Raw genomic sequence first — 24,613 nt, forward strand, 5'->3', positions numbered from 1 at the left:
CTATCTCCCAGCTGTTTCAACCCAGTTGTCTGCAAAGCCATTCTTTAAATTCCGAATAAGATGCGCACCGAAAGCCACGAACCATTAGCCACGTCACAAGTTGCTGGACGCAGACAAAAGAAAAGCAAATAACAGGAACACAATCCCAAGAGCCGAAATACAGACGCGTGGATGTGTGGAATCAGAGGTTCGTAAAGCGACCGTCGGATCTGGAATTGCGTTTACGGTCGTCGCTACATCGACAGTAGGGCTCTGTGCGCACTGCTCTGGCGTTTGGCCCTAGGAAAGTGAGTTCTGGACAATATGACCATGATACGGACGCACTTGTTGACAGCATCGATTGGCGGCAACACCAACACCACATTCGAAACCACCACTACAGACTCCTACGTGGATCCTTAGTAATAGCACTCCAAAGGTCAGGAGAATTGCCCACCGCTGCCGTCAGCGCAGCAAATATCTTGATTGCTTGCATTGTAACAATATGCTCCGTTGAAAGTGGAGCAGGAAGTGGTCCCAGTTGGGCAGGTGAGTAGAGAGGGTGAGGTTGCTCCTCGCTCGTGATGAATTAACATTGCCATGTGAGCTTCGGTTCACAACGAGGAGAGGATAAAGGAAGAACCCTAGCATTTGAAGATCCTACTCTTGCCCTACTTCAAATGGCATGGGAGAACTACGTGTCTCGAAAAACTAAGCCTGGCCAATACGTAACACCATTTCTTTATCTTTTAAAACCCATCAGCAGTATCTTGGTGTCCGTCATCGCAACCCCTTGCCTGGGCAATTCGAAACCGACCGAGACAAGAGAGACATGTATTGGTTGCAGTCGATTCTCGATGAGGGCTTGGGTGACGACATTACAAAAGCTTTTGTTTTGAAGGAAACAGACTGAGCAAAGTCGCTGCGGGCGCGTTGAGATCACGACTGCAAAATTGTTCTGACCGCAAAAGGCTTGATCACGGGCGCAAGCGAAAGCGGGTTGGGATATTGCAGACACTCATGTGGCCCCTGATATATTGCACCTGCACAATCACCTTACCCCTTTCCAAACCTGAGGCAACGAGCTTACAAGCCCATAACCGCCGGTGTGCATGTATACCTACCCAGAGGTGAGATACAAAGAGATTTGGAGCGTCTATAATGGCCTAATCACTGTCAACCAAGCCATTGAGCTGCTCCATTTCAATTAGATGAGGGCAATTCTTGCATACTGCTTTGTATGACGTTTTCAGATCGGAGTATCAATCTTCATGGCGTCCTTCAAAGTACCTTCTCAAAAGATTCTCTCCCGTTGCGTTATATGGCAGGCATTTATCAGGCAAGAAGTACACCAAGATCACCATCTCAGCCTTGTTTGATGCTCACCTGGCCAGCCACGAGAAAGAACACAGTCAGGAGCTGGGTATGCTGGACTGCCACTGCATAAGTGCCAGACCCTGCGGTGTCGATTAGGTTGTGAATGGCGTGATGAGTGAGGCTCAGCGATTGTTTTGGGCATTAGGAGCCATAGGGCTGTTGCCTGTAGTCAACAAGCTTTGATAACTTGTTTGTCAATTTTCGGGCTGTTTTGGTTCACTGCTTTAAGTCCAGGTTTGCCATTACCTAGAAACGTTCAGTATAATGTGATTATGATCAAATCGAACTCGTCGACACCAGATCTCAGTCGACCTTTACAATTGCGCCTCAGATTATTTGATCCTCAGCATTGCCAACCTCGTGGTCAATGTCAAGAGTTCGTTGCTCGGCCCTCAGGCGGGTACACCTTCTGAGGGGCACCATGAGCAATAGAAATCATCCTGTGAAGCACACCCGAATGGCAATCGCCATGCGTACTTCGTCTACCCGGGACACCCCTTCCTAGAAGATTTCTGATTCAAGAGACCAAAAGCCGTATGCACCAGTGGTAGTTAAGTGATTGGGATACGTGGGCAGGCCATTATCATTCTCGGGCCTATCTACCACTTCGCATAGCTAAAACCCAACACGGCTTCCTAGCTATTAGTGCTCATCGTTGCGTTTGCTGCTTCCTTGGTCTAATGTAAATCGTAGTGGCGGCTAATGAATCCCCTGCTTACCGTCAGAAGCTCTTCCCGGTTTCGATCAGATCAACGGGAAGATGCGCTCTCGTTCAGGATCCTGGCTGTAAAGGCTTGATGATATACCACCCGCGTACTTTCCAAGCCAAGCTCAAGCTCAGCATTTGATGTGTGGCTCGAGACGCAGCTATAACAGAACACCCCCGTCTGAAAAGCCCGTCAGCACTGGGAACGAGATTGGCTCTGCTACACTTACCAATCTCTATTAGTTTACCGGTGGAATAATCTGCTCGAATGGCGTAGAGGTACGCCTCGGCGATATGTTCAGGAGTGGCAACAAACCCTACCGGGAGATTTTGGCTGGCTTTGCTGAAGATTTCTTCTTGTTCTTCAGGTGTTTTGCCCTGCTTGTCCCAGAGTGGCGTTTTCACCAAACCCGGCACCACTGTATTCACGCGGATCTTCTTCTCTGCAAGATCTGCGGCAAGACCTTTGGTGAGAGAGAGCACCCCTCCGTTCAAGGCCCCACCAATGGCAGCATTTTTTCCAGGTCTGATGCCAGCCGTCCCCGATGTGAGAGTCAGGGAGCCTCCCTTTCGCACGATATCATACTTCAGGAGAACTATGCCTTGTGAGCAAACGGTTGCTTTAGTCCTTGAAAGTTGTCAGTCTAATGTACCTTTTCCAGTGATGACTGCTCCCCAAAACTTGACCCCAAAGAGGTGCTTTGCTTCGTCGAGGTTCTGGTCCTCTAGTTTGCCCCGAATGATATTATCAACAGCCGAGAAGACAATGTGGTCCACAGGTGCCAGTGATCGCAGAGTATCTGCAAAGGCCGTCTCGTCACGGACATCGGCGACAACTCCCTTGGCACTTGGAGACGCAAGTCTTTGCAGTGCGGCATCTAACTTCGCCGAAGAGGATGAAATGATGGTTACTCTGGCACCGACATCAAGAAGTGCTGCTGCAGCCCCGAAGCCGATCCTACCCTTTGTCAACCGAGTTATGGCAGACGGCAGAAAGCAGGAACCCAATGGAACATTTTGTTTGGCTTACCCTGTGCTTCCTCCAACCACTACGATGTTCTGGCCCTCAAGCTTGTCCTTGAAAGCGCCCATGTTGGCACAGAGAATTGAGACAAGGTGGAGTTCTCTCGCTGAGGAAGCAAAATCAGAAATTATTGCCTGCCATGGTCAGTATCCATCTGTTTATACTTGTTAAGCTTGCTCAATAGGCGTTATGGTGTCATCAATCGCGAAATGACGCCAAACAGATTACTAAAGACGGCGGAGTTTGGATAGAAGTAGAGCCTCGGACAACGTCAAGCCGGCTGTATTTCTATATCGGAATGGGCTATCCAGACTTTGCCATGACTGCGAACCGTGATGGCAGGACGCATCACCTAGTGTGATAGATTGTCGTAGTAGACTAACTCCGTGCTCCATACCAAGCAGCCAAGTTGACGTTCTGCCAAGGTTGCAGATGCGGGGTGATCCATGCGGAGTTCCAAATATTTTATTTTATTGCGCAAGGTTAAACCTGGTGCCGTCTCCTCGAATCTTCAGCGCAGCCTCGTCCATGCATACGTTCCCTTTGGCGGACGACCATCCACGATGTCTCGCACGAAGAAGAAGGCTCGCAGGGGCGCTGCAAAGAATCTGCTGGCTCCAAAAGAGCGCGGGAAGAATGAGATGACCTCCATCCAACTCGAAAAGAAACAGGTGGCCACGGGCGACCGTGGGAAAAAGCGAAAGCTCAACGAGTTCGACGATGTCGACCCGCGCCCTTCATCGAAACGAACCGCCTTTGATATGAAGCCGGAACAAACCCCAACACTAGACGACGCCCTTGACCCTGCCCTCCTCGCTGATCACTTTGCGAAGTGCATCCAAAAGTGGTTTCCAACCAGTAGCCCCATCGAACTCGAAGACCGGTACCTACCCACGAAGGCTTTTGTTGACACCACGAGTTACGGAAGAGACCGAGTCGTTGCGAACCTTCCAGACTTTCTCGAGAGATTTGCAACTGGCGGTAAAGAGGGCCTTTCTACCTGCAATGAAGTCGCGACTCCACATACCCTCGTCCTCGCAATATCTGGTATGCGCATAGCAGATCTCATACGACAACTACGAGTGTTCAAGACTCGGGATTCCAAAGTCGGTAAATTTATGCCTAAACACATGAAATTCGAAATGAATGCACAGTTCTTGCGGAGTAATAAAGTTGGAATCGCTGTAGGCACTCCGGAGAGGCTGAATCAGTTGATGGAAGCAGGTGAACTGAAGACGGAGGGGCTACAACGAATTGTGGTGGATGGCTCTTATCAAGACGAGAAGAAAAGCACCATCTTCACAAACGGCCAAATTTTTCAACCCATGGTCGCCTTGCTCAATCTCGATAGCATTCGTCAGAGATATGGAGCCGAGCAAAACAAGATCGATATTCTCGTCTTCTGATTGAGGAAGATGCAATATCGCAGGGCAATGCCATTACCAACAACACGAGCGGTGGTCGATACAGATTCGCAACCCTGAGCCTCCAAGGCTCTACGAGGACGACCTCTGTCTTCGGTCCACGCGACGGATTCGCAGCGTACAGGGGCGGAAACACTAGCGCCAGGAACTGGGTGTTTAGGCCAGTCTCCCACCTGAAATCAACAAATCAAAGGGCTCTTCGTACAACAGGTCTGTTGGCTCTCTCCGCAGCGTTCTCGGCTGCTGAACAGAGGTGACGCAAATTGGGGGTTGCACCTGGGGCTATGATTGATGGGAGCTCCGCTGCGCTCCTGCTGAAATGAAAAATCCACAACGTTGCTATCAATAATGCGCACTGCGCTTTAGCATCACTTCTCCAAACGAGCCGATGAATGATGACTTGCGTGCAATATTCTGGAGGTCGATAAACCTAACCACGTAGGTTCTTCGTGCTCTCGCCTGTACTACAGTGCTTCATCTACCCGCTACTTCTGATAGGCTGGCTCCTTTCCAATACTTCGAAAAATGAGTTATCAGTCATATCTCAAATCCACCGCAGCTTTTGCCAACAACAAAACTCCACCGTCAGGCGCAATCCATCGAAAACCTCCTCCGGGTTCAGCGCCGTCCACCGCACTCTCTAGCTCATCGATTCATACCACTCTGACAGGCAATGCTCCCTTAACCTTGACCACCAATCCTCCATTCTCGCCTGCCTCATCCACCAGCTCCCCAGCAAATCTCTCTGGCCCCAAAATACCACCCACATCCGGCTTAAACATTCCTCGTACCTACGAGCCAACTCGAACATCCCTGACCAAAGAACAAATTGACGCTGCGTTGAAAGCATGTCTGGATCTACAAAACAATGCTACGGCATTGCACGAAAAGCGGCCTTTTGCAGCCTTGCTTCTAGGGCCTGACAATACTACTGTCCTGCTTACACACTTCTCCATCTCTCATGTTCAGCACGCAGAGACTGAGCTCGCCCGACTGGCTACAATCCACTTCTCACAGAAATACCTTGCCTCATGCACACTTGTGTCGACTTGGGAACCATGCGCCATGTGTACGGGGACATTGTACTGGAGCAATATTGGACGCCTGGTCTACGCTGCGGGCGAGGAGAAGCTGAAAGACTTGACAGGAGGAAACAACCAGGAAAACATGACCATGTCACTGCCCTGTCGGGATGTACTCAAGGCGGGTCAGAAGGGTGTGGAAGTCATTGGACCTGTCAAAGATTGGGAAGAGAGGGTTGTCGAAGAGAGCGGGAAATGGTGGAAAGAACATCAGTCAAATGATAATGCGAGGAGAGTGAGAGAAGGCAGTGTAAACGGAAGCGAGAAGCCGGGGAGCCTATCAAGTATGCGTCACGGCACACCAACCACCTGGACAGGAGAAGACACTGTTCTCAGCAGCATCGATGACGAGGGCGAATACAAAGCGGAGCTTGATATTGACTGGATGAGGTAGAACGGCATCAAAATAGCCACGTGTGGTAATATAACCTCACGATGAACTCAAGAGTCATCATTGGTATGTGTCCGCACTTTATGTATGCAATTGTGAAGGTTTTGAGGAATGATGTATGAATGCACGATCGTTGAAGAGCCAGATGGCAGACAGGCAATAGGAAGAGAGCAGAACGGAGGAGAAGAACCTCGAGGCTGGACGTTAACATCTCGGATAGTAATTGTTCGACACAAATGTACCATAGCGGGCATACTCATAGTCCACAAAAGACACCATTGAAGCCCGGCGAAAAGCGTGTCTTCGAGGTTGTCCATTATTGAGCAACTGCTCGCTTCCTATCCTTCTTGATCTTCCTTCGCCAGCCTTTCAGGTCCTTGCCGCTCTCGACATCCCGAAGAGCTTCCATTCGCGCCTCGGCCACGTCCTTCAGTGTCCGGCCTTTCACCACACGTGTCTCGATGTTTACCCCCTCTTCAGCCCACTCTACCATCTTACTTCCTGTGTACTCCTCAATTGCTAGAACCAGAGCGACATCTCTCTGTCCAACAAATGTGATGCTCGTGCCTTCCCTGCCCGCTCTAGCTGTACGCCCAACCCGGTGAACGTAATCTACCGGATTCCGAGGGACATCAAAGTTAATCACGAAATTGACCTCAGGAATATCAAGACCTCTTGATGCAACATCTGTACTTATAAGAATCCGCGACTTCTGAGAGCGAAAGTCGGAGAGATTCCTGTTTCGTTGGCTCTGGGGGAGTTCGGAGTGCAGTGCTGTCACAGGATGAGAGAGTTGGAGGAGGGTTCGGTGAAGGACGTCGGCAGTGCTGGTGCGGTTGACAAAGACTATGATGCTGGGCTCAGGGGTTTTAATGAACGAAGGAACCGACAGAAGGACGTGAAGAAAGGCGTCTCTGTGCGTCATGGGAATCTGGAGGTATGTTTGTGTGAGGGTCGCCGGAACAAGGCTGGAGGAGAGTGAGGGGTCCGAGAGGTCTGCAACTTCGGAGATGAAAATAGGAGGCCGGTCTGGTGGGCGCGGAAGTTCCTTCAGCGCTCGAACTTCTGACGTTATTGTCGCGGTGAATAGCAGGGTTAATCGTGACGAAGGTGGAGGAAGAGCAGATAGGCAGGTGTTGAGGTCTGGAAGCATGGAGCCCGGTCCAGAGGCTAGCAAGCGGTCGGCTTCATCAAGGACCATCACTTTTGCGCGAGACAACCCGATGGTAGTTTCTTTGCCAGAGCTGAGAATGTGGTCTGCCAGTCTCCCCGGTGTTGCAACGACGATGTGTGGTCGCTTAGCTAGAGCAACCGCCTGGGGCCTCATGTCACATCCGCCTGTTATCAGGACTGTCTTGAGATTCTGCGGGGCCCCTAGTGCTTGAAACTGTTCGTAAATTTGCAGCGCCAGCTCCCTCGTGGGCGTGAGAATGACAGCGTAGATACCGAAGGGATCCTCTGCCCATTTTTGTAATATAGGGACTGCAAAGGCCACAGTTTTCCCAGTGCCCGTCCGCGAGCCTCCGATGCAATCTCTTCCTCTTAGAATTTCAGGTATGCATGTTCGCTGAATCTCGGTGGGACGTGATATGGCCATTGCGGCGAGAGAATGTATCAGCCATGGCGCCACAGCAAGTGACTGAAAGGTAGCAGAGGTTGTAGGGATCGAAGGTCGCGCCGCTGACGATGGCCCATTCTTCTCTGGAAGGACGGTGCTTTTAACTCTGGATACGGGGACTCGTTGGGCGGCGGCGCGTGGAGGTGTACCACTCTCCTGCGAAATTCGTCTTCGTTTTGGAGGAGAATCTCGAAAATCCTCTTCGCTGCTAGACTCTTCAGTTGCCGAGTTCAAGTGTAATTCGAGCCGTTCGGCTATAATGTTCCCGGGTAGCATGGCGAAACTTGCATGTCAAAATGATTTCTTCGAGTTTTTTTGTGTAGGCGGAGCAGATGCCGTCAACTGGCCGGGAACTTCCATTTGGGGAATAGCGTCCTCCGCGGTGTCATTCCGACTACAAAACTCTCCGCGTAAGGCTGAAGTATTTCTAGAGCAATGCGGTCCCCAAGAACACAGTAATATAAGGAACGCGACTGGCCAGCCAGATTTATGGGTAGACCTCAAGCATATTTGGCAACTAGCACTACATGCTCGGCATGCAAAATTCATCTACATAGCAGAAAGAAGCCGACACAAATCTAAGCTAGCAAATTGAAATTGTGGACGGAGAAACCAGGGACAACAACGGAGGCAGTTATTAATGATGCCTGTCGGAGGTTTGCCGGGCAGCTTCTGCTGGGTCAGCTTGGGTCTTCTCGTCCGACTCGACTACCAGGTGGGCTATGCTCAGGCAGAACCTCCCCCATCTTTGAGACACGCAATCATACTGGTGAACTTCGGATATTAATTGACGTTGTTCCGGCCAGAGAAGATTTTGGGGGCGGAAAGTCATCAATAGCCAACCACCTTTTTTCCCACACGAAGGTGTGAAACCGTATCGCCGTATCACGTATTGATCCTGCAAGCCACTCAAAAGCCAAAAATCTTCTCCACAAGCAGCGAGAAATATTGTCGCCTGGAAATCGAGGAGGAACATGCCAGCAGTGCTCAGCAAAATCTTCCGTGTTCAGATGTCATCGAGCTGAAGGCTTCCATCAAAGAAAGTCCCCAGGATGCGCCGCTTCTTGGTCAACTCCAGAGCAGCATTCCCCAGCTATGGGCAAAAAGCAAGATATCTCTCGCCAACTGGCTGTTTTACCTCCTTTACAACTTCCAAATACTACTGTTCACACGGACAATGCTATTATTCTTGACGAACCCGATTCTCCGCTCCCTGATGCCCTCCTAGATGATACCACGAGCGTCCTCGACGACGGACGCGTCTCTCTCAACTTCGATTCAAAACTTGCGCAGGTTTTTGCGAAGCTTATTGAAGCATCCGAGGATGAAGAAGACACCGTTGAACCCCCACCGGCATACTCAACCATCTCGCAACTAGACTCGTGGAAACTGCCTCTGAATATTGTGATCCAGATTGTTGGTAGTCGTGGGGATGTTCAGCCGTTTGTTGCTCTCGGGCAGGAACTACTGCGTCACGGGCATAGAGTGCGCCTGGCCACACACAGCGTCTTCAGAGAGTTTGTTGAAAATGCTGGGTTGGAGTTCTACTCTGTCGGAGGCGATCCTGCCGAACTGATGGCGGTATTTTGATGTCGTTCTGATTGCTAAGCCCTGAACTAATTGATTATCTAGTACATGGTCAAGAACCCAGGGTTGCTTCCTCGCATGAAGGCCCTGCGAGAAGGAGACGTCAGCAAGAATAGGCAGATGATTCGCGAGATCCTTGAAGGGTGCTGGGCTTCATGCATTTCACCTTCAGATAATGGAGATCCGTTCGTTGCCAATGCCATTATCGCCAACCCTCCATCCTTTGCCCACATTCACTGTGCTCAAGCACTTGGAATTCCGCTCCACATTATGTTCACCATGCCCTGGAGCCCAACCCGAGCATTCCCTCATCCTCTAGCGAACATCAGGAATGGCAATACCGACCCGAAGCTAGCAAACTACATCTCATACGGCATGGTCCAATTGTTGACCTGGAATGGGTAGGGCAGGTCCGCCTTTTCGACGATGCCCTGCTGACTTCTCCCCGAGAATTGGCGACATTGTACAGAATTGGAGGAAATCGATTGATCTCGAAGCCATACCAATGTCCGAAGCTCCTTTCCTCATGGAGACTCTCCAAGTTCCTCACACCTATTGCTGGTCTCCCGCGTTAGCCCCCAAGCCCAAAGACTGGGGCATGCATATCGGTCAGTCCTTCATACTCTCCGCACAGTCCTTTTTTTGACAAATGAAGCAGACGTCTGCGGGTTTCTACTTCGAGATCCCACGCCCTACACTGTACCTGTTGATCTCGAGGAATTTCTGAGGTCGGGGCCGACCCCCATCTATATTGGCTTTGGCAGTATCGTGGTCGAGAACCCCGAAAAAATCCTTCAAATACTGCTTGCTGCTGTCAAAGAATGTTGTGTGCGCGCCATTATCTCGAAGGGGTGGAGCAACCTGGAAAGCGAAGCTGTTGATGAAAATGTCTTCTTCCTTGGGGAATGTCCACATGGTGAGTGATGACTCGATGAAACTCTCCGCTATTTCGCTTGCTAAATATCTAGAGTGGTTGTTTCAACAAGTCTCTGTGGTGGTCCATCATGGCGGTGCTGGGACTACAGCTTCCGGGCTGATGCATGGCCGCCCAACCGTCATTGTGCCATTCTTTGGAGAGTATGCTGCCGTCCGAACCCATGGCTTTGTCCTTGCTGATCAACTATAGTCAGCCATTTTGGGGCAACGTGGTTGCCACCTCACGGGCTGGACCACCTCCAATTTCTTACAAGAAACTCAATAGCAAGAATTTGAGCAATTCCATCCGCTATTGCCTGCGTGAAGAGACTCAAAGCGCTGCGAAAGATGTGGCTGTCAAGATGGCTGCTGAGATGGGCGTCAAAACAGCTGTTCATTCATTTCATCGCCATTTGCCAGTTGACGACATGGGTTGTGATCTGATCAACGGATTACCCGCTACTTGGGTGTACAGGAAATCGAAGACACATCTCAAAATCTCTGGGGCTGCGGCTGAAATCTTGATCCAAGCCAAGAGGATCAAGGCCGACGACCTTCGATTGTACAAATCAAAACCATTCACAATTGAAAACCGCCGGTGGGACTTTCTTACTAGCTCACTCGCTGTCTCGATGGAGATGTCATACGATATTCTGGCCGCTGTCAGCGGATTCTGGAGAAACCCACGAGCAGTCCGCAAGCAGAAAGACAAAGAACGCGCGTTAGGTCGTGCCTCGTCTCATCAGTCCGAGCCTGGTCTAGATATAGATTCGGGGGAAGGTTCAAGCAAACAAATCGCGAAGATGGTGGGGGCCTCTGCCATGAGCCTCTCTCAGATTACAGGAATAGTGATAAAGGGATCGTTGGTCGACATCCCGGTCGCTGTTGCCGAAGGCTTGCGGAATACGCCGAAGCTCTACGGCCAGGAAGTGCCTGATCACGCCGCCGTGACTGACTGGAAAAGCGGCCTCAAAGTCGCGGGAACGACTTTTGTCCATCAAATGGGCCAAGGACTGACGGACTTGATGGTGCAGCCGGCAAAGGGTTTGGCCAAAGAAGGGATTATTGGCTTTGGCAAAGGGATCGGTAAAGGGGCATTGCAGACTGCGACGAAACCAACATCAGGTATGTTCGGTGCCCCCTTGTCGATGATAACAGCCTGATAATTTGTTTGTTGAAGCATGCATGGGCCTTATCGGCTACACTGGCCAAGGGATCTACAAGTCAATTTATGCTGCAGTTCACTCGAAGACCAAAAAGTCGGTGGCCTCCGCCCAGCGAGTGCAGGATAAGTATTTCATCCGTGCGAACGGTATGGATATAAGCACGGGACAAGTCGTGGATGAATTTGACAGACTCTGTCGACGGTGGCTTAAGTCTGAGTCTGGCGGTCCTAACGGCGGCCTAACTCCAACGGTTGTATCCAGGACAGCAAGTTTTGTTTCGACCCAAACGCAATCCATGTCATCTGCGACGCCCATTCCAACCGACAACCAAGCAACAGCTTACCGATATATCACCCCGCCCGGCGACCCCCCAGCGTCTTCTCCGTAAACCTGCTGAACGATGACTACTCTAGGTTCACAATACAGGTCATCACATATGGCTTAGGTGAGCAGTCCGACAAGCTGGGAGGGGCAGAATGTCATCAAGACAAATGATTTTGACACATCGGCAACACCAGCGAGAATCTTGATGAAGCCTAGTGGGCAAGTGCTCTAAGAACCAGATTTGTCAATACGACACTTCAAAAGTTGTTGTGATTGTGTCTCAGCTAGCTGGAACATTCTGCTTTCCGCAAAAGCATGGCTGGACAACACAACTATATGCCGGCGACCGGATCACCTACTCTGTGGAAGCGTGGGGCTCCTAAATGCGACTGAAACGAACATAACAGCTTTCTGGGCGAGAGGGATTGGGTGTTTCGGAAAGCGGTTCTCTCCACAGCGCGTACATTAGACTGCTCGCCGCCTTTTATGGCCCGAGATCGCAACAGACTCTGTACAACATATCGCTGAAGCTAGCTGAGGGCAATGTGTTCGAGCTGATTGGAAAAGGTTGCTTCGTCCGATGGATTACCGTCATATTCTTGGTCATGGGCTCCATTTCGTGCTGAATCCCCGCGGAAGTTCAGAGCTAGTCGCACAACACCTTAGAGGAAGAAGAGCGGGAGATAGTAATTGAGCGGTTGCAGAACATGGAGTTAGTGCAACAATGTCAGCCACGTACAGGTCTGCCGGCCATACAATCAAACTCCGACTTATGCCCAGACCCCGTGTCAGTAACAACACAACATTGTGAAGAAGCCCCGACGCCAGAGTGCTATATATCGGCTGGAGAGGTGCTCGCCCTTTTTTTCTTTTCAAATTTAATTCAGGCAATCGGAATGTCTTTAACTCAGAGAAAGCCAGTCAAGGTTGTGCTGGGTCTGTAAGGTCCGCTCTTGCAGCAACGATAAAATACTGATAACTGGTGTTTAGGTTGTATGACTTTCGGACGTGAAGGGGTTGAGCAAGCTCGCGTCCATGACTTACAGGATGCTGGTTCTATGCTTGATCTCTTTCGATCTTATAGCCACAATGAAATTGACACAGCTCAGTTCTATGGTGGTGGTTCATCGGAGGAGTATTTAGGCTTGCTTAAGTGGGCGGATCGGAATTTGTTCATGGCAACCAAGTTCTATCCAACAGCGACAATTATTGAGTCCGATGCACCAGGAGACAGAGGATCGACTCACAGTCCGGAGCATCTGAGAGAGAATCTAATGAAGTCACTGAAAGCGCTCAAAGCTGAAAAGATTGATCTTTGGTACCTACATGGACCTGACCGGACTACACCTTATGAAACGACCTTGCGAGAAGTCAACAACCTTCACAAGGAGGGGTACTTTACCGCGTATGGTATCAGCAACTACATGTCCTGGGAGGTTGCTCAAATCTGTGAGATCTGTCGGCGGAATGGCTGGATCCAGCCAAGAGTGTACCAAGGAGTGTATAACGCCATCCACCGTAGCGTGGAGCAAGAGTTGTTTCCCTGCCTGCGGTACTATGGCATCAGCTTTTACGGGTACAATCCCTTGGCAGGTGGTTATTTGACGGGTCGATACCATCGCAATAACCAAAGCGGAGAGCTTGAAAAAGGGACTCGCTTCGACCCGAATACTTTCCAGGGCAGAGCGTACAGAGATAGGTATTGGAATGATGGAACTTTTGACGCATTGCATATGCTTCGCGTAGCAGCAAAGGCCCATGAGTTGACGGAAGCCGAATGTGCTTTGCGATGGTTGATGCATCACTCCATGCTTCGAGGCGGTGACGCTATCATCATTGGCGCGAGCAACATTGGGCAGCTCGAGGGGAATCTCAAGGATCTGGAGAAGGGGCCGCTTCCGGAAAGCATTGTTGATGCCCTCAATAGAGGGTGGGAGAAGACTCGAGCCACAAGTTGGAAATATTGGCGGTGAGCAATCAAGAAAGCATAATCAGTGAGCAACTGGAATACCCTAGCAGTTTCCCTACTTCTGACACATAGCCTAGACCCTTCCAGCATCCTGATTTAACTCCTATAATTCCACCAGGATTTCTTCTTATCGATCACGACTTCGAGTTTTCAATTCGTACTCTCTCCATCACGATATCCAAGTCCTTCTCGGCACTTTCCCATATTGCTTTGACATGGCTTTCTCTGCCTTCTCGTGGGAGAAAACGAGCCTCAAACTTGATAGGGCGAGAGTTGAAACCCTGGGTAAAAGCGAACGGATCGACCTCGCACCTTTGGCGCTTTCCCTCAACAATCTTATAACTGTAATCTAGATCGAATGTCCAAAGAATCCTTGCGACGTTGATGAAGAGGCTGTTCTTGGCGATGTGTTGGCCGGTGCAAATTCTTCTTCCAAACCCAAACGCCGCCAAAGGTAGACTGGGGTCGTTGATCCATCTGTCAGGATTGAAATGATAAGCATCCTTGTAGACATTCTCATCTAGATGAATAGCCCAGTGATTGCCAATCACCGTGGAGCCTGCTGGTATGTCATAACCCATGTATTCGTCATCCTGGATCACAGCGTGAGGGATACCGCCAGCAGATACCGGTCGCCATCGAAGGATCTCTTTGATGATCGCGTCGATGTACGGGAGACTGTCCCTATCCTCGAATTTCGGGAAATGGGTAGGTCCAAGTACCGAGTCAAGTTCGGCCTGTCCTTTCCTCATGACGTCGGGGTAGAGAAGCATCGCAAGTGTGAAGACTTCTAGAGCCATAGTCGTTGTATCACTTCCGGCTTCATACAGAATGCCAATATCATAAGCGAGTTCCTTCTGTGTCATGGCTCGACCTTCCTTCATCTCCTGCGCCTGTTTGGACCAGTTCCAGGAAGTTGATGCTTTGCCTTGGGTTAAATTGTCCATGTATAATTTAGATTCGAAATCGTGTAACTTATTCCCGAGGCGTTTCCAAGGGGCGAGAAACTTGGGAAGATAGTTGAGTGCCGGCAGCGCATCCACTAACCACGTCCCGACTCTTGCGGCGTATAGAAAGTTCTCCATGACTTGGTCGATCCCCTTTACTTCTGGTTCGTCGCCTTTGGTCATCCGAGTCCCGTATGCCAACGAAAAGATCAAGCTTGAAGAATAGCGGTGGTATCGATCGGAGAAATCAGCCGCTGGGTCTAGTAGCTCGTGAATGAGCTGCAGGCTCTCGAGCTCCTGAAGATGGCGATAGCTCTGTGAGATACGGACGTTGAGAAAAGCGCCCTGAAGCCTTTGGTGATTGCGCCATCTCTGGCCATATGGCATGAGTAATGTCCTGTAGCCTTTACTAACACATTCTCCGCCCATGACAACACGTGGGCGGGAACTGTATATGTTGCTTCTCTTATCGAGGAGATCGTGAGCAGCTTCGTAGCTTCCCAGCATGATCACAGTGCTTAGACCATATCGGAGACTGTACATAGGTCCATACTTCTTTGTCCAAGCCTGATATGTTCTCCATGGGTCGAGGGGTGGCGCTTGATGCAGGTTACCGATGATCGGAAGCCGTGGCGGACCAGGAGGGAGCTTTCTTCTCTTGCGGTAGATGAGAGAGCGGACGACCCAAATGAGAAACACGAGAGCGAAGCCAAACGCGGTGGTGCGATTGAGTACTTTCATGACGACTTTGCGGTGGCAAATCAACAATGAATTGTTATGTCAACGAAGTAGAATAAATATTGTTGAAGTCTCCCCTTCCATCCTGTCAGATTTCTAGAGACAGAAGCAATGGTGGTCCCGTAAGAAAAGAAGTTTGCTTTGTCAACAGTGCGGGCTGATACCGCATAGAAATTCGACAAGATGGTGGTCATCAACAATTTGTGGGAGTAAAGGGCCCACCAGCGTAAATGGCTGCACACTGTTCACGGCTGCTGGATAATTTTCAGCCCGAGTATATCGGTTCATCAATGTCGAACGATTTGATGCCCTTGGACTGTGGGGAAGAGTACCCTTTTGCCATAGTTGGCACCACAGAACCTGCCAGCAACTGAGCCTGTGGGACATTGGCCTCAGGGTTTGTCCCGCCCCCGAGCCCTTCTCCGTATTTCCCCACAATGAAGAACCGACGAGTATCGTAAGCAAACGGGTCAATCTCAGAACCCGATCTCTTACTTCCCAATCCAATACCATGGTCACGAAGGTGTGGTACCAGAGCCTGGCGGGCAACAACATACTAACCAAAGCGTTGAGAGCCCGAACCCTGACTGATTGTGAACGAATATCAAATGCCCTAGATTTGAGCGAATTCCAGACTCACCTTGAGTACCTCCGGGACTCGCAAACCTTTTGACCACAAACATCTTCGCTCTCTCTCGACCAAACGCCGCTTACCAGAAGTTTCAGTCTTGATTCATAATGTCGGAATCCTCCTGGAAGGTGCAGCCGCATGAGGCGATATTGCCGTTCTTACAAGCCCAAATGTCTTCGTGAGGCTTATATACCAAATACACAGTCGGAATATCATGCCGAATCCCAGTTGGACTCGGACGACTCTTCCATATGTATGTGTTTGAATGGATACAAGAACAAATCGCCCTGTTGTTGCGGCGTCTCTTGCGAAACTTCAGGGCGTTAAAAAAAAGGCAACTCTTCCGGCACATCCGTCCGCGGTTTATTTACCCTATTCGCAACCAGCCTTTTGCCACGCTCTGTACTTTGTTTTAGGCAAAAGAGGATAACCTTCCAAACCCTGCCGTTCGGAAGGTATTTATTCGCTCTGGGCTAGGAGGGTCGTAAACCAGAGTGTGGATCGAGCACATGAGAGCTTGATGATAAGAAACAAGACACTGGTTGTTGGAACGACAACGAATACTCAGTCCATGTCACACGACTCTCTTTTCGATACTCCCTACGCACAAAGTCACGAAATCCTGCTCGAAGTACATTAGGAGCGAGGACGCAAAAGACATAAGCAGAAGAACAACCAATTCGCAGTATTGAGAGTGAGAGTGATCAAGAATGCCTGAAGGGGAGACTGGATATACCTTTGACAACAGCTGTCGAATATCACATGGATTGGCACATGTCAAGAAGCCCTTCAATAACATCGATTTGACGATGCATGAGCTGTGTTCAAGGAGCAAACAGCTCTTCTCCGGCCAGCTTGGATTTATCGAATTTACGTCGGAACTGCGTCTGCCACGTCATATTCACATGGCCCTGGACAAACAGAAACTGACAGATGAGCGCATCTTGGTGCTACACGGGGTGGGAATGGTTGAGATCGCTGGCACGCTGTACGCTGTTGCCCCGGGCTCCCTCGTTGACATCATCGGCGGAGTTCCTCACACATGGACTGCTTGTCCTCCTGGGGTGAGACTGCCTGACGGCTCGGTCTCGAATGGGTCGTTCACCATGGTCTACGAATATGAGGAGCCAACTCGTTTCTTTCCAACAGCATCCACCAAGGTCGTGACAGAAGTGTCAGAATACGTGGCATTTGAGGGCTCATACGATGATATCCTGATACCAAGACTGAGCGCTAAGGAGGCCGTGAAGAGCGTCAAAGTTGTTTTCAACAAGGAGCTTCAGGAGCTCCAACTAGCTTGAATATTCCAAAGCCTGTACATGAATCTTGCTGCAGAAGACATTTAGTCGAGTTGATAGCAAGTGATGCTTTCAGAGGTTCTTGTATGTCCAGAGGAATAAACGAGCCCCCGATGCTCAATGAGTTGTAATTGCAAGAGAGAAGGCCATCCACACCACGTCTCCAAAAACTTCAATCCAAGAGGGCCGATTGGCGGCAAAACCTAACTGGATTTCCCACCGCCCAGATGCCTGCAGGAGAATCCCCCTTTGGTTGGTCCCTCACCCCGCATGTGATAGTTGTGTGGAGTTTGAGAGGAAATCATGAATTTCCTTCCCTCGTCTAACCCCCAAACTCGCAACTGAGTCTTGTTACAACTCCCCGATGCCGAAGACCAGATCACGCCGCGGATGGTGAGTCCTTGCAGGATCGCTGTGCTTCCATGCCCACTAACGAGTGGCTCAGTGACACCTGCCGGAAACGACATATTAAGTGTAGGTCACGACAACCCCTCGGCATCTTCGGACTCGGCTTAACAGCGCGAATCCAGGTGACGAGCACCTTCCAATCTGCTGGCGATGCGAAGAATCCCACCGCAGATGTACAGGACGTCCTCTCATTTCGCAATGGGAAGACGGCAGGGTCTTTGAGGATAAAGAAGCCAATGGAAATGGCCGCAACTGGCTACAAATTCCCGAACGCTGTCTGTCTCAGTATTATCACCCACAGCGCGAATCTGGCCAACTAATAGAGCACTTATAGTAACGTTCGTCACTGAAAACATCGATGCTGCTGTACCGGCGTCAGAGGCGGCCCAAGATGAGTCAGATGACGAATCCAGTCCGACCGACGACCAAGTTCCGGATGTACACAATGAGTGGGATGCGCCTCTTGCCAACCGATCAGTATCGGCCTTTCCCCAGCCCCCTATTCCGGAATGCTCACAGAAGCCAGCAGACCTGGGCACGTCAGATGCACTTGTTGATGAGACGTCCATGCCGACGTTCGGAATTACTCGTCCGGAGGAGTTCTTTCCGCCCGACGAAACCATTTCAGGAACAAGCCTCGCTCTTTTCAATGAGCACGGAAGTCTTTCGCCGACTACCCCTTCCACGTCCATCAGACGTCGTGTGTTGAATGATCGTGTTGAAGCCATGCTCTTGCAGCACTTTGCGAAAGAGCTAGCATGTTGGGTATGTCGGCCTCCGATTTCTTCTCGCACGCTTGCTAAATACCTATATGAAGTTTGATGTGACCGATCCTTATGGTTATTTTCAGGTGGTGGTGCCTGAGCGAGCCTTCGAGAGTGAAGTCCTTCTGAATGCAATATTTGCAATCGCCGCGCTCCATCTCAACCGGTCGCCTCGGAAGGAATCTGTCGAGGGATCTTCTCTACCTGTCGACACTGTCCTCGCCGAGGTCTACCATACCAGATGTGTAGGGATGCTCATATCCCTAATCACTGATGAAAATTTGGCCACAACCGAAGATGTTCTAGCCGCCGCAGTCATACTCCGGAAATTCGAAGAGATGAACGGTAAGCCTTGTGTTGGTTGATTCAAGTCACGATTGGTTCCAATAACGTGATACTAGGATACGTGACCCAACAGGACTCCGGGAATCATTTACTCGGAGTTTCAGCGCTTTTCAATTCCCGCACTTGTGCTGTCACAGGGGGTCTAGCCGAAGCAGCTTTTTGGCAGTTTGTGCGGCAAGATGCCTACATGTCTCTCTTTATCCAGCAGCCACCTCGGATCGACTTTTCAAAACAACATTTTCATTTCTCATTGTCTGAAGCGCCCGACAATGTCTGGGCCAATCGCATCATCTTCTCTACGGTAATGATTTTGACGTACTGCTTCACTGAACAGACAGAATCACCAGCTCATTGGGAGGATCTGAATTCACAAGTAACTGCTTGGGACGCCCGGAAACCTATCTCGTTCACACCAATATTCTACGAGGAGGCATCAATGCATAGTGGAAAATTCTGGCCCGAGATCCGATTCTGTACTTCATGGCATGGTAATTGCACCTTTCTTCAAAACCCCTTCTCACTGTGTTTCTTGCAGCCGAAATACAATTCTTACGAAGCAACGTTAATATAGCAACGGGGACCCAATACTTCCATCTTTGCAAGATTCTACTGAGTCTCTACAAACCTGATCTTCCAGCACCGGGAGCAGGGCTGAGGTACACTCGGGCTCACAAGGCAATGAAAGTGCGTCAAGAAGACTAGGGTTGAATGAGTCTACCACTATCATTGTGAGGCCCTGGACACCAGCTAATCCAATTCCACCTCAAATAGGAAGCGGTCATGCTCCACGCAAGAGCTGTGTGCGGCATAGCTTACTCGAATCATTTTGTCAACCCAAAGTTCAACCTGTGTCCAATCATGCATATGTGTGAGTTTATACCCTTTGCCCTTCAAAGTGGACGTTCTCCGGTACCTTGGGTATTGAGGTTTGTCGACCCCTTTGCTGAACAGGTGCAGGCGGAGGCTGGTTCGCAGAAGTCAACGAGCAACGCGCAATTCTGGAGCTTCTCCAAAGCACAGAAAATGCTCACGGATGGCCTACGAAGTACGTACGAGACTCACTGAGAGAGCATTGGGATATGGAATAGATCGGATCCACTGGCATATCGACAACGGGCATGTCTCCAGGCTCGATTCCTGGTTCACTTGCCCTCAGCTTCTCTTCAATAAATAGCTACTCAACACCAGAGGTCTATTGTATAATGAATTTACGGTCGAGATCAAACCCAGCCGTCGTTACAGTCTTTGCCACGTAAGTGTTCTTGCTCAATAACCCTTCCTCTGCAAATGCTTTGGACATGATGAGAAAATGAGGCTCTTTCATGTGCCGATCTGTGTCACCCTTGGAAGTGTACCTGATACAAAGAGAGAGGGCTGTTAGCTATTGTTCTGACTGTTCAAACAGAAATGCTGCTCCTTACGTTTCAAATAATATAAATTCAGGCACCTCAGCCTCGACTTGCTCCGTAACCAAGAATCTCAAGGCATAATCCTCTTTCTCATAGACCTCTCTACACTGTGCAGTGAGGAGCTCTTTGACCTGCAGAGAGTTCAGAGGGCTGTCCTACCCATCGATTGGAACATCACAGACTCACCCTCTGGACTTTATCAGGTCTCGGAGTGAAGATCGCTAAAATGTGGACTTGTGGCATTTCGATTGCAAAGAGACACCAGGCTCGTAGAGAGATGGGCAGACGTTAGCGAGACCAGAGAGCCTCCAACTGTCCTTTAAGTTGTGCCCTTGGGTTCTAACTGCCTGAGGACGGAAATCGAAAGCAAACGAAGGCGTTGGAGCGTAACTAGACGAAGCCGGGCCAGTGCACGAATCTGGAAATATACGCGGCCCCTGCTCGTCTCTACCGGGACAAAGTACCTAAGTAGGTCGTACTCTCAGCTTCACCCGTTTTGGTATGTATTCCTACCCCTGTAAACTTTTCGAACCCGCCAGCCTCGGCCCCTTGTGGGCCCATCAGACCCCAGGAATTTCCCCGCCTTCCACGTATGGGTGTGCCGACGGTCTAAGTTGAGCTTAGCACTCTTCCAGCTGCTCCCGCAAACGAAGGCAAGGTGGCATATAAATGAGACGGGATGGGCACTCCATGCAGTTCTTGCACAGCTACCTTTTACTTCATGACAATAATCGTGGATATCAGGAACTCAAAATGCTCAAGACACAGTCAGACATCCAAGAGATGGCAGATGTTGTGCACGAGGAGAGGGTGAGTGTTCTCACAAGTGCAAAGCATATCGCTGGCTTCTGTACTAACATTCTAGAGAAGCCCTGCCCAGACAGAGTCGATGTCGAGCTGAAATCCGCTAAAATAGACTTGGAACAACCACACGATGAGACACGGTTGAAGAAGCTTGTGCGCAGAATTGACCTGCGCATCGTCCCTTTGCTGTCTTTCATGTACCTTCTCAACTATCTTGATCGAGGCAACGTGGGCAACGCAAAAGTCCTCAATGAAGAGACTGGTGACGACCTTTTACAACAGACACATATGACCTCCACTGGCTATGCTATCACACTGAGCCTGTTCTCCGTTGCATACACGCTTTTTGAATTGCCCTCGAATTGGATTATCAAACGTTACGTCCGTCCTTCGATTTGGTTGGGTTTATTACTCTTATGCTGGGGAGCCACAACGCTAGGATTTGCTGGCGTGCACTCTTACGCTGAAGTCATTGTACTTCGCTTCCTTATTGGCGTTTTCGAGGCCGGTTTCTTTCCAGGTATGTGGAAATGAGGAAGACGTCCTCTGCTATCGCTTCTGCAATTCATCCGCTAACTATCAAATGTTTAGGAATTGTCTATTTCACAACTTTCTGGTATTGCATCGAAGAACGAGGGCTGCGTATCGCATTCGTCGCCGCCCACGCCAATCTTGCAGGAGCCTTCGGTGGTGTTATTGCGTACGGAGTCGGACACCTAAATGGTGCCAGTGGCTTGCAAGGCTTCCGTTGGCTCTTCATCATCGAAGGGATTATCACTGTTCTCTGCGCCCTCCTTCTGCTCTTCTTTTTACCAGACTATCCTTCACGCGCCAAATGGCTCACTCAAGAAGAAAAACGGCTCTGTGATTGGAGACTGCAACAGCAAGGGGCAGGGTACACGAAAGCGCACGCTACCCGAAAAGAAATAATGGAAACGTGTTTCTCTCCAAGGATGTTGCTCCATTATATTATTTATGTGAGCACCATTTCAACTTTCGAACTCGGCGGTGATCCAGAAGTTGACAATACCACAGGTCTTCAACACTATTCCACTTGCGTCCTTCACGTTCTACACTGCAACAATTGTCACGGGCTTGGGCTACAAGTCACTGGAAGCGCAACTACTGACAATCCCTCCATGGGTGGTGGGCTACCTCTGTGCCCTTCTTTACTCATTCCTAGCCGACCGATTCAACGCCAGAGGATACTACATTTGTTTCGGCTCGATATTGGGTGGCCTTGGCTGGCTGATTTCGGGTTGTCTCCCTGCCCACTCATACACTGCTCGATATGGTTGCCTTGTTCTTGCGTCCGCGGGAGCTTTTCCCTGTGTTGCACCACTCAGTGCATGGATCACCGGGAATGTCCCTAGCGTTACCACGATGGCTATCGCGACAGCATTGAATAACTCAGCATCCGGAATCAGCCAAATCATTGCTCAATGGATTTGGAAAGCCAGTGAAGCCGAGAGAGGCTATCCTACAGGCAACTTTACGTGCGCTGCTTGTAGTTTTGTGGTGGCATTTCTCTCCATTGTCTTGAGAATTTGGTACGGGCGCATGAACAAGGCTGGTGTTGCTGACGCGAGTGGCAAACCGAAAGTGTGGGCATATTGATAAGTGATGAGCATATTGTTGGAGATCTACTGGTATGGGGAAGAGTATGCGATTGAGACTACGATACCTGTGTCCAACTGAGGCGAATGTATTGCTGAATCATGTGCCACAGTCTTAGATTGAAAGTAGTACTTCCGCGCTGGGAGCTGTTTGAACCACAGAAATAAGAAAGCAAAGGTTCATCCTCTGTGTTCTGTCGAATTCTTGACGGTTGCCTCTCAGAAGATGCTGAAACTAGTTTCAGACTGTAGTCAACAGAAAAGTAGCGAAAGAATGCAATACTATTGGCTGGAGTCTCGAGAGGATGACCGTCGGAATCCCCCTTCTAGAATGCACTACGGCTCATTTGTTTTCAAAGGGCTTTTAAAACATCGACAGGAATTGATTGAGAACCTTGGGAACTTGAAGGTAATTTCCAGTCAACTACGCGTGTTTGATCTAAGCCTATGCTTATCGATATCACGAGTATTGTAAGAAACAAGAGTATGGACGGACGCAGTTTGATCTTGATATTGGGACCGCCAGATTTTCGTGCTATAGATTGTACTCGAGGTCGTAGGCCAGGGTGTCAGTGCAAAGCGACTCTCTCAGCTCGTGAATCCTACATAGCTATGAGTGATCAGCAAATCTGCACCGTCATATATTGTATAGTATGTCCATGTGACAACCCTGAGGCATTCGAGTCTGATACAGAACGTTGGTGGAGAAGCGAACTTGCGTCCAGCAACTCTGGCATGGAGGTTGAAAGGAAAATTGTCAGACATAGATATATCAGACTTACTTTCGATGCTCGGGATGTTCGGTATAGCTCTTTATCGTTCCAGGACCATCCAAAACCGCAACCAAGCCCATATTATATCCTTGCGAACGGTGTGCCGTGCTCAAGTGCGGTGGAGCGATGTCGGCCCTTATCAGCCCAGGGACTATGCCTACCATGCCTACGACCGCGTGTCTTAATTTGTCAATGTCGCTGGGGCTGACGTCTGGTTTTAATTTGAAGAGTACTGCTCGTGGTTAGAAGAGAAAGGTACAATCCGTAGCACAAGGGGAATGATAGCGAGGTTCTCTGCAGAACGCACCGATATGGTAGACTGCCATTTATGTGATTTATTGTGATCTTTTAATTTGGTGAAAGTTTTGAGTGTCGAAGTTACTCGAGGTGTATGTCGTCTCGACCCGTCAAATGATTCCGAATTAGTGGGAGAAATTGGTCTTGAAGGAGAAAACAGATGGGCAATGAAAGAGAGGCGGTCAATATACGCCAGTGAGGCAACCTTCTGGTGGATTATTGAAAGTATTTTCCCTACTGTAGCCCGTGTAACACGAATCCATACAGCGAATCCCTCAGGCTCTAGCACATTCGAGATTTTTGCGTTTACAGGATCTATTCCAGATTCGGTCGCCCAATGTGGGTGCAACTCAAAAAGTCTCCATTAGGTTCAAAACGTCTCGCCTGGAACTTCTTCCAGCCTGCGGGTGGCGGGTCTTGAAGGGCCGGTAGTGAACCTGTCTTCGTGGCCACTGCACCAGGAAAACTATCCAAGAAGGATTGTCGCCAAAACAGGAAAAGGAAGAGATTTGCGATGGCTGGAAGTATGGCAATTTCGGAGAAGGATGACACAGGCTGAACAATGTTCAAACACTTTATCGGGTAACATGTACCCCGGAAAGTAAGCGCGGAGACATCATACCATCGCCTGTGTGGTGGTAACCGGAATTGCTGCCTGGGATTGTCGCTCTGGAGTTTCAAGGCATCGTGATGATCGAAAAGGGCTAAATTTCCGTACTGTGGGGTAAGGGTGCGTAGCGTGTGGGTCAAATAAACCAAATTTGTTTGGCAGATAAGACACTAGTGATGGAGTCATCTGGAGATGGGGGGTAGCGGCCCAGGGTTTCTTTCCGACTCTGTTCCAAGTTGTCAAACCGATCCAGACTGTCTTTCTTTTTTGATAACAGACCCCGTCTGCCCTTGCCGTCGAGACATAATATTAATCAAAACTTTGTTATTCATTTCTCGAGGGACCTCTCGACCATCAATTCAGAAAGCTCGAAGACACGGAGAAGGACAGAGTTACAGAAGAACCTAGAAG

At 49.7% G+C, this 24,613-nt stretch overlaps 8 protein-coding genes across 10 annotated transcripts; 6 read left to right on the forward strand and 2 right to left on the reverse strand.

Annotated features, from left to right (window-relative positions):
- Positions 1-1,916: 1,916 nt before the first annotated feature.
- PV07_10830 (uncharacterized protein) lies at positions 1,917-3,237 on the reverse strand. The gene is made up of 4 exons (XM_016398194.1): positions 3,093-3,237; positions 2,716-3,020; positions 2,293-2,658; positions 1,917-2,243 (listed from the first exon to the last, which is right to left on the reverse strand). Exons 1-4 carry the CDS (start codon positions 3,152-3,154, stop codon positions 2,224-2,226), a joined length of 753 nt encoding a protein of 250 aa, XP_016245385.1. The 5' UTR covers positions 3,155-3,237; the 3' UTR covers positions 1,917-2,223.
- A 412-nt stretch (positions 3,238-3,649) lies between these two features.
- Positions 3,650-4,492, forward strand: PV07_10831 (uncharacterized protein; the record flags this gene model as incomplete). The annotated part of the gene is made up of 1 exon (XM_016398195.1): positions 3,650-4,492. One exon carries the CDS (start codon positions 3,650-3,652, stop codon positions 4,490-4,492), a length of 843 nt encoding a protein of 280 aa, XP_016245386.1.
- A 543-nt stretch (positions 4,493-5,035) lies between these two features.
- On the forward strand, positions 5,036-5,986 carry PV07_10832 (uncharacterized protein; the record flags this gene model as incomplete). The annotated part of the gene is made up of 1 exon (XM_016398196.1): positions 5,036-5,986. The coding sequence occupies one exon, from the start codon at positions 5,036-5,038 to the stop codon at positions 5,984-5,986; it is 951 nt and encodes a 316-aa protein (XP_016245387.1).
- A 71-nt stretch (positions 5,987-6,057) lies between these two features.
- PV07_10833 (uncharacterized protein) lies at positions 6,058-8,023 on the reverse strand. Its single transcript, XM_016398197.1, has one exon. It carries the CDS (start codon positions 7,875-7,877, stop codon positions 6,300-6,302), a length of 1,578 nt encoding a protein of 525 aa, XP_016245388.1. The 5' UTR covers positions 7,878-8,023; the 3' UTR covers positions 6,058-6,299.
- Positions 8,024-8,503: 480 nt separating this feature from the next.
- On the forward strand, positions 8,504-12,368 carry PV07_10834. 2 transcript variants are annotated; one of them, XM_016398198.1, is made up of 7 exons: positions 8,504-9,182; positions 9,234-9,589; positions 9,639-9,796; positions 9,847-10,104; positions 10,157-10,265; positions 10,315-11,228; positions 11,284-12,368. In XM_016398198.1, the coding sequence occupies exons 1-7, from the start codon at positions 8,697-8,699 to the stop codon at positions 11,655-11,657; spliced, it is 2,655 nt and encodes an 884-aa protein (XP_016245389.1). In that variant the 5' UTR covers positions 8,504-8,696; the 3' UTR covers positions 11,658-12,368. The 2 variants fall into 2 exon arrangements, with proteins under 2 accessions (XP_016245389.1, XP_016245390.1); XM_016398199.1 differs by having other exon boundaries at positions 9,234-9,796.
- A 121-nt stretch (positions 12,369-12,489) lies between these two features.
- PV07_10835 (uncharacterized protein) lies at positions 12,490-13,566 on the forward strand (the record flags this gene model as incomplete). Its single annotated transcript, XM_016398200.1, has 2 exons — positions 12,490-12,529; positions 12,584-13,566. The coding sequence occupies 2 exons, from the start codon at positions 12,490-12,492 to the stop codon at positions 13,564-13,566; spliced, it is 1,023 nt and encodes a 340-aa protein (XP_016245391.1).
- Positions 13,567-16,307: 2,741 nt separating this feature from the next.
- On the forward strand, positions 16,308-17,213 carry PV07_10836 (uncharacterized protein). The gene has a single exon (XM_016398201.1). The coding sequence runs from the start codon at positions 16,589-16,591 to the stop codon at positions 17,177-17,179; it is 591 nt and encodes a 196-aa protein (XP_016245392.1). The 5' UTR covers positions 16,308-16,588; the 3' UTR covers positions 17,180-17,213.
- A 303-nt stretch (positions 17,214-17,516) lies between these two features.
- On the forward strand, positions 17,517-19,818 carry PV07_10837. 2 transcript variants are annotated; one of them, XM_016398202.1, is made up of 9 exons: positions 17,517-17,569; positions 17,622-17,650; positions 17,707-17,859; positions 17,919-18,349; positions 18,402-18,693; positions 18,750-19,181; positions 19,265-19,377; positions 19,465-19,561; positions 19,651-19,818. In XM_016398202.1, exons 1-9 carry the CDS (start codon positions 17,541-17,543, stop codon positions 19,779-19,781), a joined length of 1,707 nt encoding a protein of 568 aa, XP_016245393.1. In that variant the 5' UTR covers positions 17,517-17,540; the 3' UTR covers positions 19,782-19,818. The 2 variants fall into 2 exon arrangements, with proteins under 2 accessions (XP_016245393.1, XP_016245394.1); XM_016398203.1 differs by having other exon boundaries at positions 18,750-19,176; positions 19,229-19,377.
- Positions 19,819-24,613: the final 4,795 nt, after the last annotated feature.

Source organism: Cladophialophora immunda (assembly GCF_000835495.1).
Source record: "Cladophialophora immunda strain CBS 83496 unplaced genomic scaffold supercont1.6, whole genome shotgun sequence".
Classification (NCBI taxonomy): Eukaryota; Fungi; Ascomycota; class Eurotiomycetes; order Chaetothyriales; family Herpotrichiellaceae; genus Cladophialophora; species Cladophialophora immunda.

Coding starts and splice junctions, on each gene's coding strand:
- PV07_10833 (XM_016398197.1), bottom strand. CDS start 7,877: ATGCTACCCGGGAACATTATAGCCGAACGGCTCGAATTACACTTGAAC.
- PV07_10834 (XM_016398198.1), top strand. CDS start 8,697: ATGGGCAAAAAGCAAGATATCTCTCGCCAACTGGCTGTTTTACCTCCT. Junction 9,797..9,846: donor AGACTGGGGCATGCATATCG/GTCAGTCCTTCA, acceptor CAAATGAAGCAG/ACGTCTGCGGGTTTCTACTT. Junction 11,229..11,283: donor TGCGACGAAACCAACATCAG/GTATGTTCGGTG, acceptor TGTTTGTTGAAG/CATGCATGGGCCTTATCGGC.
- PV07_10836 (XM_016398201.1), top strand. CDS start 16,589: ATGCCTGAAGGGGAGACTGGATATACCTTTGACAACAGCTGTCGAATA.
- PV07_10830 (XM_016398194.1), bottom strand. CDS start 3,154: ATGGGCGCTTTCAAGGACAAGCTTGAGGGCCAGAACATCGTAGTGGTT. Junction 3,021..3,092: donor GTGGTTGGAGGAAGCACAGG/GTAAGCCAAACA, acceptor GACAAAGGGTAG/GATCGGCTTCGGGGCTGCAG. Junction 2,244..2,292: donor CGGTAAACTAATAGAGATTG/GTAAGTGTAGCA, acceptor CGGGCTTTTCAG/ACGGGGGTGTTCTGTTATAG.
- PV07_10837 (XM_016398202.1), top strand. CDS start 17,541: ATGCCGAAGACCAGATCACGCCGCGGATG. Junction 17,570..17,621: donor ACCAGATCACGCCGCGGATG/GTGAGTCCTTGC, acceptor CGAGTGGCTCAG/TGACACCTGCCGGAAACGAC. Junction 18,350..18,401: donor CGAAAGAGCTAGCATGTTGG/GTATGTCGGCCT, acceptor ACCTATATGAAG/TTTGATGTGACCGATCCTTA.